This window comes from Pleurodeles waltl, chromosome 6 (genome assembly GCF_031143425.1).
Source record: "Pleurodeles waltl isolate 20211129_DDA chromosome 6, aPleWal1.hap1.20221129, whole genome shotgun sequence".
Classification (NCBI taxonomy): Eukaryota; Metazoa; Chordata; class Amphibia; order Caudata; family Salamandridae; genus Pleurodeles; species Pleurodeles waltl.
In genome coordinates, this window is record NC_090445.1 from 1,188,953,455 (window position 1) to 1,188,966,003 (window position 12,549).

The 12,549-nt window shown below is 42.2% G+C and overlaps 1 protein-coding gene across 1 annotated transcript in view; it reads right to left on the reverse strand.

Moving 5' to 3' along the window:
- TLL2 (tolloid like 2) overlaps positions 1-12,549 on the reverse strand; it is a 1,863,287-nt gene that overhangs the window by 357,471 nt on the left and 1,493,267 nt on the right. The window contains exon 14 of the mRNA XM_069240439.1: positions 7,429-7,554. Coding sequence (XP_069096540.1) covers positions 7,429-7,554 — 126 coding nt within the window. The remainder of the gene's footprint in view (positions 1-7,428; positions 7,555-12,549) is intronic.

Below are 12,549 nucleotides of genomic sequence, written 5' to 3' on the forward strand. Positions count from 1 at the left end.
GGCCTTCATCTAGGGAAACCTACCAAACCCCGACATTTTTTAAAACTAGACACCCCAAGGAGTCCAGGGAGGTGTGGCTTGCGTGGATCCCCCAACATTTTCTTACCCAGACTCCTCTGTAAACCTCAAAATTTGTTTAAAAAAGCATATTTTCCTGACTTTTCTTCGTAGGATCACCACTCCAGCACAAAATTCCTACTCCACAGTGTTCCCCTCAGTCTCCCAAGTAAAATTACACCTCACTTATGTGGGTCCCCAAAGCAGAGTCAGTCTAAAGATGTATAAAAGAATATGTCCTTATAAACTCGCTGTGCTATCCCCTCTATCTCTACAAGTTTTGGGCCTTATTCTGTTGCAGGCACCTGGCCCACCCACACAAGTGAGGTATCATTTTTATCGGGAGACTTGGGGGAACGCTGGGTGGAAGGAAATTTGTGGCTCCTCTCAGATTCCAGAACTTTCTGTCACCGAAATGTGTGGAAAATGCGTTTTGTTTTTGCCAAAATTTGAGGTTTGCAAAGGATTCTGGGTAACAGAACCTGGTCCGAGCCACACAAGTCACCCCATCTTGGATTCCCCTAGGTCTCTAGTTTTCAGGAATGCACAGGTTTGGTAGGTTTCCCTAGGTGCCGGCTGAGCTAGAGGCCAAAATCCACAGGTAGGCACTGTTTTCAATGAAAAAATGTGATGTGTCCACGTTGTGTTTTGGGGCATATGCTGTCGCGGCCGCTAGGCCTACCCACACAAGTGAGGTATCATTTTTATCGGGAGACTTGGGGGAACGCTGGGTGGAAGGAAATTTGTGGCTCCTCTCAGATTCCAGAACTTTCTGCCACAGAAATGTGAGGAACATGTGTTTTTTTAGCCAAACTTTGAGGTTTGCAAAGGATTCTGGGTAACAGAACCTAGTCCGAGCCCCACAAGTCACCCCATCTTGGATTCCCCTAGGTCTCTAGTTTTCAGGAATGCACAGGTTTGGTAGGTTTCCCTAGGTGCCGGCTGAGCTAGAGGCCAAAATCTACAGGTAGGCACTTGCAAAAAACACCTCTGTTTTCTTTAAAAAATTTGGATGTGTCCACGTTGCGCTTTGGGGCGATTCCTGTCGCGGGCGCTAGGCCTACCCACACAAGTGAGGTATCATTTTTATCGGGAGACTTGGGGGAACGCTGGGTGGAAGGAAATTTGTGGCTCCTCTCAGATTCCAGAACTTTCTGCCACAGAAATGTGAGGAACATGTGTTTTTCTAGCCACATTTTGAGGTTTGCAAAGGATTCTGGGTAACAGAACCTGGTCCGAGCCACACAAGTCACCCCATCTTAGATTCCCCTAGGTCTCTAGTTTTCAGAAATGCACAGGTTTGGTAGGTTTCCCTAGGTGCCGGCTGAGCTAGAGGCCAAAACGACAGGTAGGCACTTTGCAAAAAACACCTCTGTTTTCTTACAAAAAATTGGATGTGCCCACGTTGCGCTTTGGGGCGTTTCCTGTCGCGGGCGCTAGGCCTACCCACACAAGTGAGGTATCATTTTTATCGGGAGACTTGGGGGAACGCTGGGTGGAAGGAAATTTGTGGCTCCTCTCAGATTCCAGAACTTTCTGTCACCGAAATGTGTGGAAAATGCGTTTTGTTTTTGCCAAAATTTGAGGTTTGCAAAGGATTCTGGGTAACAGAACCTGGTCCGAGCCACACAAGTCACCCCATCTTGGATTCCCCTAGGTCTCTAGTTTTCAGAAATGCACAGGTTTGGTAGGTTTCCTTAGGTGCCGGCTGAGCTACAGGCCAAAATCTACAGGTAGGCACTTTGCAAAAAACACCTCTGTTTTCTTTCAAAAATTTGGATGTGTCCACGTTGCGCTTTGGGGCGATTCCTGTCGCGGGCGCTAGGCCTACCCACACAAGTGAGGTATCATTTTTATCGGGAGACTTGGGGGAACGCTGGGTGGAAGGAAATTTGTGGCTCCTCTCAGATTCCAGAACTTTCTGCCACAGAAATGTGAGGAACATGTGTTTTTCTAGCTAAACTTTGAGGTTTGCAAAGGATTCTGGGTAACAGAACCTGGTCCGAGCCACACAAGTCACCCCATCTTAGATTCCCCTAGGTCTCTAGTTTTCAGAAATGCACAGGTTTGGTAGATGTCCCTAGGTGCCGGCTGAGCTAGAGGCCAAAATCTACAGGTAGGCACTTTGCTAAAAACAGCTCTGTTTTCTGTGATGTGTCCACGTTGTGTTTTGGGACATATCCTGTCGTGGGCGCTAAGGCTACCCACACAAGTGAGGTACCATTTTTATCGGGAGACTTGGAGGGAGCGCTGGGTGGAAGGATATTTGTGGCTCCTCTCAGATTCCAGAACTTTCTGTCACCGAAATGTGAGGAAAATGTGTTTCTTTAGCCAAAATTTGAGGTTTGCAAAGGATTCTGGGTAACAGAACCTGGTCAGAGCCCCACAAGTCACCCCATCTTGGATTCCCCTAGGTCTCTAGTTTTCAAAAATGCACAGGTTTGGTAGGTTTCCCTAGGTGCCGGCTGAGCTAGAGGCCAAAATCCACAGGTAGGCACTGTTTTCAATGAAAAAATGTGATGTGTCCACGTTGTGTTTTGGGGCATATGCTGTTGCGGCCGCCAGGCCTACCCACACAAGTGAGGTATCATTTTTATCGGGAGACTTGGGGGAACGCTGGGTGGAAGGAAATTTGTGGCTCCTCTCAGATTCCAGAACTTTCTGCCACAGAAATGTGAGGAACATGTGTTTTTTTAGCCAAACTTTGAGGTTTGCAAAGGATTCTGGGTAACAGAACCTAGTCCGAGCCCCACAAGTCACCCCATCTTGGATTCCCCTAGGTCTCTAGTTTTCAGGAATGCACAGGTTTGGTAGGTTTCCCTAGGTGCCGGCTGAGCTAGAGGCCAAAATCTACAGGTAGGCACTTGCAAAAAACACCTCTGTTTTCTTTCAAAAATTTGGATGTGTCCACGTTGCGCTTTGGGGCGATTCCTGTCACGGGCGCTAGGCCTACCCACACAAGTGAGGTATCATTTTTATCGGGAGACTTGGGGGAACGCTGGGTGGAAGGAAATTTGTGGCTCCTCTCAGATTCCAGAACTTTCTGCCACAGAAATGTGAGGAACATGTGTTTTTCTAGCCACATTTTGAGGTTTGCAAAGGATTCTGGGTAACAGAACCTGGTCCGAGCCACACAAGTCACCCCATCTTAGATTCCCCTAGGTCTCTAGTTTTCAGAAATGCACAGGTTTGGTAGGTTTCCCTAGGTGCCGGCTGAGCTAGAGGCCAAAACGACAGGTAGGCACTTTGCAAAAAACACCTCTGTTTTCTTACAAAAAATTGGATGTGCCCACGTTGCGCTTTGGGGCGTTTCCTGTCGCGGGCGCTAGGCCTACCCACACAAGTGAGGTATCATTTTTATCGGGAGACTTGGGGGAACGCTGGGTGGAAGGAAATTTGTGGCTCCTCTCAGATTCCAGAACTTTCTGCCACAAAAATGTGAGGAACATGTGTTTTTTTAGCCAAATTTTGAGGTTTGCAAAGGATTCTGGGTAACAGAACCTGGTCCGAGCCACACAAGTCACCCCATCTTGGATTCCCCCACGTCTCTAGTTTTCAGAAATGCACAGGTTTGGTAGGTTTCCTTAGGTGCCGGCTGAGCTAGAGGCCAAAATCTACAGGTAGGCACTTTGCAAAAAACACCTCTGTTTTCTTTCAAAAATTTGGATGTGTCCACGTTGCGCTTTGGGGCGATTCCTGTCGCGGGCGCTAGGCCTACCCACACAAGTGAGGTATCATTTTTATCGGGAGACTTGGGGGAACGCTGGGTGGAAGGAAATTTGTGGCTCCTCTCAGATTCCAGAACTTTCTGCCACAGAAATGTGAGGAACATGTGTTTTTCTAGCTAAACTTTGAGGTTTGCAAAGGATTCTGGGTAACAGAACCTGGTCCGAGCCACACAAGTCACCCCATCTTAGATTCCCCTAGGTCTCTAGTTTTCAGAAATGCACAGGTTTGGTAGATGTCCCTAGGTGCCGGCTGAGCTAGAGGCCAAAATCTACAAGTAGGCACTTTGCTAAAAACAGCTCTGTTTTCTGTGATGTGTCCACGTTGTGTTTTGGGACATATCCTGTCGTGGGCGCTAAGGCTACCCACACAAGTGAGGTACCATTTTTATCGGGAGACTTGGAGGGAGCGCTGGGTGGAAGGATATTTGTGGCTCCTCTCAGATTCCAGAACTTTCTGTCACCGAAATGTGAGGAAAATGTGTTTCTTTAGCCAAAATTTGAGGTTTGCAAAGGATTCTGGGTAACAGAACCTGGTCAGAGCCCCACAAGTCACCCCATCTTGGATTCCCCTAGGTCTCTAGTTTTCAAAAATGCACAGGTTTGGTAGGTTTCCCTAGGTGTCGGCTGAGCTAGAGGCCAAAATCTACAGGTAGGCACTTTGCTAAAAACAGCTCTGTTTTCTGTGATGTGTCCACGTTGTGTTTTGGGGCATATCCTGTCGCGGGCGCTAGGCCTACCCACACAAGTGAGGTACCATTTTTATCGGGAGACTTGGGGGAGCGCTGGGTGGAAGGAAATTTGTGGCTTCCCCCAGATTCCAAAACTTTCTGTCACCGAAATGTGAGGAAAATGTGTTTTTTTAGCCAAAATTTGAGGTTTGCAAAGGATTCTGGGTAACAGAACCTGGTCAGAGCCCCACAAGTCACCCCATCTTGGATTCCCCTAGGTCTCTAGTTTTCAGAAATGCACAGGTTTGGTAGGTTTCCCTAGGTGCCGGCTGAGCTAGAGGCCAAAATCTACAGGTAGGCACTTTGCTAAAAACAGCTCTGTTTTCTGTGATGGGTCCACGTTGTGTTTTGGGGCATATCCTGTCGCAGGCGCTAGGCCTACCCACACAAGTGAGGTACCATTTGTATTGTGAGACTTGGGGGAGCGCTGGGGGGAAGGATATTTGTGGCTTCCCCCAGATTCCAGAACTTTCTGTCACCGAAATGTGAGGAAAATGTGTTTTTTTAGCCAAAATTTGAGGTTTGCAAAGGATTCCGGGTAACAGAACCTGGTCAGAGCCCCACAAGTCGCTCCATCGTGGATTCCCCTAGGTCTCTAGTTTAAAAAAATGCACAGGTTTGGTAGGTTTCCCTAGGTGCCCGCTGAGCTAGAGGCCAAAATCTACAGGTAGGCACTTTGCAAAAAAACAGCTCTGTTTTCTGTGATGTGTCCACGTTGTGTTTTGGGGCATATCCTGTCGCGGGCGCTAGGCCCACCCACACAAGTGAGGTATCATTTTTATCGGGAGACTTGGGGGAACATCGAATCGCAAAACAAGTGTTATTGCCCCTTGTCTTTCTCTACATTTTTCCCTTCCAAAGGTAAGACAGTGTGTAAAAAAGACGTCTATTTGAGAAATGCCCTGTAATTCACATGCTAGTATGGGCACCCCGGAATTCAGAGATGTGCAAATAACCACTGCTTCTCAACACCTTTTCTTGTGCCCATTTTGGAAATACAAAGGTTTTCTTGATAGCTATTTTTTACTCTTTATATTTCAGCAAATGAATTGCTGTATACCCGGCATAGAATGAAAACCCACTGCAGGGTGCAGGTCATTTATTGGCTCTGGGTACCTAGAGTTCTTGATGAACCTACAAGCCCTATATATCCTATAAGTCTGCCTGTTCCTGAAAGCTGGGAAGCTGGTGATTTTAGCACCGCAAACCCTTTGTTGATGCCCTTTTCAGGGAAAAAAAACACAAGTATTCTTCTGCAACCCCTTTTTCCCTTTCCTTTTGAAAAAAACGAAATTTTCACTGTATTTTGGCTAATTTCTTGGCCTCCTTCTGGGGAACCCACAAAGTCTGGGTACCTCTAGAATCCCTAGGATGTTGGAAAAAAAGGACGCAAATCTGGCGTGGATAGCTTATGTGAACAAAAAGTTATGAGGGCCTAAGCGCGAACTGCTCCAAATAGCCAAAAAAAGGCTCGGCACAGGAGGGGGAAAAGGCCTGGCAGCGAAGAGGTTAAAATGGCTTAAGCAAATTAGGCCTAATTGTAGTTGGCTCTTACAAACTACCTATAAGTTCCTACTACATGGTAGGGCTATAGGTTTAGGGACCCCAGTATAGTTAGTGCACCCATAGGTGCACTGATGTTGTTTCCAGTGTAACGGGAAAGGCAGGCCTGTCTTGCTGGCTGCTTTCAAGTTAAAATTAACTCCAAATTCGAATTTAGAATTAAAAGTGGAAAAGAGCTGTGGGGAGTTTCTTCTAATATCTGCCTCCTAAATGCTAGAACAATCTGCCTCTGAAAAAGAAAAGATGGACAATTATCTGACCTTTTGAAGCCCTGAAGATATTTCTCTTGTTTTTTTACTTGCTTACTTTTATATTTTCACAGATGTTCGCTAATCATTAACATATATGCAAATATCCTTAAAAGGGTTGAAAACCTACTCGAAATTGAAGGTCTTCAATGCAAGACTTGCTTTGACCACTAATGATAAGAAACGTTTTAGCGCACATGAAAAACTCACTGCAAAGAACCTTAATGGGGTCTCATCAACTCACAGGCAGTACCATACTACTCAACAACAGTCTCAGCTTAAAGGTCCACATTACCGAGATAAACTGACATGAACTCTGATATTTAAAGTCATAGCATAACTCCAAAAGTACGACTTCAGAACTGCAGCCAGGACCTTGTCCTTTCACACATAGATGGTGGCAATGTCATGTTCGCCAGCATTCCAAGGCATCCACTTCGGGCCCCTAAATAGTGTCCTCTATACCTCAGCAAGATTTAGCAAGAGAAAAATACGGTCAGATCATTAATGCTGTAGGAACTACATTAGGTCCCCTAGTAATCCTGGATCACCGTCAAGATATGGGTACCTCATATATTTAATATTACCACCTCTAACCCAATGACATACTTAAAAGACAAGATCAAGATTTTAGGTTGAAAATTTAACATAAATATTCAGGAAATCAACAGACTTGAAACAAAGAAATGCAAGTAGACAAGGTCCAGAGGACAGACCTTCTTTCACTATGCACCAAGGCTCTGGAATCCCACGCCCACACAATTCTGACAAACCACGTTTGCTCTTTCCAAGTAAGGTAGAAGATGAAAAGCCTCTTCTAAGGATCACTTCATCCATAAGTAACTAATCCACATGGATGGCAACAAAGGAAATTCTTGCACCTGTCAATACATAGCCCCTCTTACCGTGATGTGGTAATCTCTTCTTACATAGGCAAATGGGACAGAGGTCTGGTAGCCTCTTCTTAAATATACAATCATAATGGGGGTGCTATTGAAAAATATGCGTGTCAGGGCTTGCTGAAAGGCAAACAGGTAATTCAAAATTCATACTACATTGTATAAAAATGTTTAATTACATAGATTGTGAAATAAAAACACAAACCTTCACATCTCTTTTTGTCTGCCGTCAGCTCAAATCCAGGTTCACAGACACATTTATAACTTCCCAAAGTGTTCAGACAGCGTTGCTCACAACCGCCATTGTCCGGGCTGGAACACTCATCCATCTCTAAAAGAACAAATAAAGTGCTAGAGTTTAGGAGTCCCGAGATTTAGGACATTTCTGTCTTACAGAGTTCATCACTCAACAAACAAACATTTGAGATATTTCAGTCTAATATGACTTATAACGGCACATATAAAAAAACAATTTTTTTCACTGGTTCTCCTTACAATTGAAAATACGAGGGGTTATAATTGCATAGAATGGTCTTAATCAAATTGTCTGGTACTTCACAATTGTGCTTCATATACATTTAACTGCGAACTCCCTGTCTTACAATACTAGTTGCTTTCTGTACCTGCTATTCACATATCATGTTGATTTTTTTTCATAATATTTTATTTTTTAGTTTATTAGAGAGGACACCCATGTCCTATGTTGATATAAAAGCATTCCATATTAAATGTTATTCATAAATAAGGATACAGACATTTCTTCCCACACAAAGTATAATATAGGTGTCTGGCCTGCTAATTAAGAATCTGACTGAATCAGCTGAAAAGACATCAACACCAGCTAAGCAAATTCTAAAAATACACAAGGGACCTGGACATATAAAAGTGTGCTCCTTACCCCCATGTATGTTAGTACTAAAGCAGAAAAATGCATCCATCATTTCAAGAATGTCTAGTGGACATGCATCACTCAAAAGCCTACTGCCGTTGGCAGTGAATGCCTGGATTACTTACTGATAATCTTCATTAGTCTGATTCCTTATTCCTGGTCCCATTACTTACAACTCCCTCCCTTTTCATTTTTTAGAGTGTCTGTGGCGGCCGGGTAAGTTCAGGAAGTGTATAATTCCTGTTCTTCTTTAATTCTAAAAGGGGTGGGGTTGTTTTTTCTTTAGTTTAATACAATACAATAAACGTATAAAGCGCACAGCTGCCTTTGAGGAATCGTCCCAGAGCTAGCAGCCCTAACTTGTAATCAGGCTACCGTGCCACCCAGACGCCTAATTGTCAAACAGATAGGTCTTCAAGAATCTACGGAAGGCCTGTTCCCAAGGAGCAAAACAAAGATAGGAAGGCAAAGAGTTCCAAAGTTTAGTGGTCAAACAGGAGAAGGATCGACCGCCTCTTTTGGCCCTACAGATCCTAGGCACCAAAATAAGTCTTTCTCCATTGGCAAGTAGCGATCTAGCCTGACAAAGTAGCAACCATTTCCTTAAATAGCCACGGCCTCTCTGCTCAAAGGCTCTATATGCAAGTGTGAGGGCTTTAAATTTGATGCGGCTGCTGATCGATAGCCTGTGCAGACTCCGTAAAGAGGACGCTGCTGAAACATGGGAGGGAACTTCAGGATCAATCGGGCGACTTCATTTTCAATAATCTGTAATCGATAGAGGAGCTATTGCAGTAAACCCAAATAGAGGTTGTTAGCATAATATAATTTTGATTGCACCAATGCAAGAATTACCCCCATGAAACATCCTACATGGCAAATATGCACACTAAATACCAAGAGTAATCTAAACAATATAAAAGCACCTACCAAATTCCATGCAAATTCTTTATAAGCAAATCAAATATACAAGTTTCTAAATGTCATATCTCTAAAATAAAACCTATTAATGCCCAAATGGAAAACTACCAAATATCAAAGCAAAGGCACTACCTTGAGTAAAGGTGTACCGACGAGTCAAGTTTGGTGAAATTCTGTTCAGCTGCTTTTTTCAGTACTGAAGAATAAAGAAGGCTATGGGAGTTAAAATACAAAATGTCACTTGCGCCCTTTTTTGTCTCCTTTCTTCACACATGTGCAACATGTCATGAGGAACTCTTCTGGATTTTTTAGGGAAGTTTTGGGTAAATTCAAACAATGTCAAAGTGATTTAGAAAACGTCACTTCAACCTTTGGGTTTTCATTGAATTTGTGATTCTTTCTAAGCATACATTAGGGACAGATTCAAAGTTTGACACAAGGATAAACTGACAAACAGGATGGAGTGCCCTGCTCCCATCACTTGGTATGCCCACCTCACTTAGAAATGAGGAGACCTTAAGTATTTTGTCAATGGAGCTTTGGTTGTCCAAGTCATTGGAATACCTCCTTCACAGTGCTGTAGGATTTTTCTGTGTTGAGAAACAGAGGGGGTTATTACAACTTTGGAGGAGGTGTTAATCTGTCCCAAATGGGACTGTAAAGTGACGGATATACCACCAGCCGTATTACGAGTCCATTATATTCCATGGAACTCGTAATACGGCTGGTGGTATATCCGTCACTTTAGGTACGGATTAACACCTCCTCCAAAGTTGTAATAATCCACAGAATGCAATAACATGCAAAATTAACATGCAGGCTTTAAAGAAAAATAAATGTGTTTAAAAACAAAAATTGAAGCAATCATATTTACTCATACTAGGCCTCAACAGTTAAAGCAACACTATTTGACTAGCTGACATGACTATAGAATGCTGATGTAACCCAAAATGTTTATTTCCTGACCTTTCTATGAACATGTTTTTCATAATGAATATTATTCGCATAAATGTTTTAATCTGACTGGAAATGTTTCTCCTTAAACAAAGATTACTGTTAATTAATTAAGAGAGATTTGTAATTTAGTGAGTTAAAAAAGAAGTTCACACACGGGGATATGTTGTTTAAGTTTACTGAATTCCTGGTGAGAAAGACAAGTGTTTCTGTTCCCATGAAAGCATCAAAGGCTGATTGGCAGACTGAAGAAAGAAGAAACAACCAACTACAACACTGAAAACATGTGCAGTTTATAATAATGTATTTTCCTACAGTAGGTTTCCAGTATTTTCTCCACATTCTCCTTTTCATTTCTAGGCTTGTGCTTGCACGCTGCTTAGAGACTGTATTGAGTTTCTTGAAATTCTCCTCATGAGAAGTTCAGCCTTTACTGGTTAATTAATTACTAAAAAGCATTTTGATACTGAAGCTTTATGCTTATGATCTTTCTCTTGAATCAGAACTTTTTATGGGTTACTAAACTGAAACCACTTAATTCCCATTTTTAGAATAAGGATTCATTCCTTTGGAATGTGCTTATTGCATTTATTATGATTTATTGATTGCATATTGATTATTTGACCTTGAACTAAACTCTAAAGAATTGAGACTCATAAGATTTTAACCTGTAACTTGAATAACACTTATCTACTAAATAAAGATTTGAAAATAAAACCCTTTAACTCAAACCAGACTCTCATTATTGACTCATATAGAAATAGAAATTGATTAAATATGACGTACAGCTCCTGTTTAATATCAGTCAATGTCAAAGGTCCATTGGCCTGAGAAAGCAGTGGGGATTTCTCCCTGAGTCATGACCCTTTTTTCGTAAACCGATAGCTTAACTTAGATTCCTCTACAGGTATACATTGGAGCAGAAGGACAGTTTATGTTATGAGAAAGAGGAGCTGTAATTAATTGCCGTGAATTAGAGAGATGTCTCATTGAAGATTACCGGAGTTCGGTTTCAAAGGAGGTTGCAGTATTGGAGGTGTGAAGATCAACAAGGTTATGCGACTCAATTGTCTTTGTTACTGAGGATTTGCTCTAGTATGTGCGTTGAATGAATTGGTGATGCTTACATGCTTATTGTTAAAGAGGTTATCGGACTATGAAGTAGGCAGATCCCAGGATACAAATGATTGTGGTGCAGGTTGTGAGGTATGATCGACTTCACAAATGAGATAGGAACTATAACGATTTGTTGTAAATGTATTCATATTGATTAATGTTAATGGAACCTATTGCACAAAGGTGAAGCTGCATTGATTAGAGTAATTTCTCGCTGGTCGCGATTTCATTCACATGTGTGAAAATATTTTAAGTAGGAAAAGTTGGAGGGTGTAAAAAACCTAAACATTACGGTTGATGAATTGCCTTTGTTTTTCTTTAGATGAGCAGAGAAAGATTGTTTATTTTGTGTTCGCTTAGAGTTGTAGAATTGCGTGTAGAATAAAATTGTAAAGGATGTTGAACTGCTGCAAGGGGTGAGGAGTTGTGTTATTTTATACTGCGCTGGGATTGCTTGGTTGGTGTGAAACACCACATAGTGATCAGATGGTCTGTATGCAGAACTGTGTTGGGATTGGGAGAAGGGCTTACTAAGAAACTGAGGTATAATATTGTCCCAAATGCTGGGATGCAGAGGATGTTTAGATCTTGGACACGTGAATCACTATTAAGAAAAATAGCTTATTTATTTGAACAAACAGATTACTTGGTGTGCAGCGGTTACACATGATATATTAACTGAATTGACCAGAAAATCTGAAGTTGATCTTTCAAATGTGTCCCATTGCAGAAACGTTTCAGAGTACAATTAGATGATGGAGCACTTGAGACAATGCCTTCTTCACGAATGCAATTACACATTACTGAATTAGTAAAATGTGTCCACAAATTGTGCGGTTTTGAGAAATTAGAGAACAAATGAGCAAAGAAACATGTAAAGAAAAAGAAACAATTTGATGCTGCTGAAATAAGTAGTAAGTCACCACCAGGTACCCCGGATGAAGGAGAAGCCTCTGCTTTTCGAATGAGAGAAATATGAGGTGGAGGGTATGCACATGTACCTTGGAGTAGAGGAGACCTTGCAGCATTTACAAATAATTTTCCAAAACTGAGAGAGAATTATGTCCAGTGGTATACATAAGTTGACAGATTTGTAAAAATTTCAAAGGTGCTGTGGACTGATTTGAATACGTTCTTTGATATTTTAGTGCCATATGATTTGTGGGCCAAGTGTAAAATAGATGGACAATGGCTGCATACAATACCAACAGGAGTTGCATTTACTAATGCGCCATCTCTTATAGTAATGAGTAAATATGATGAGGTGATTACTTTTCTGACAGGCAAAGTTCCAGCAAAGGATATTGACAGGGCAAATGTGAAAATAACAATACAAGAGCCAAAAGAATCAGTGTATGACTATTATGAGCAACTGCTGCAGGTGTTTAAATAACACAGTGAACAAGAACATCTCCATAAGAGTGATATGGGGTTCTTGTGTTGCAG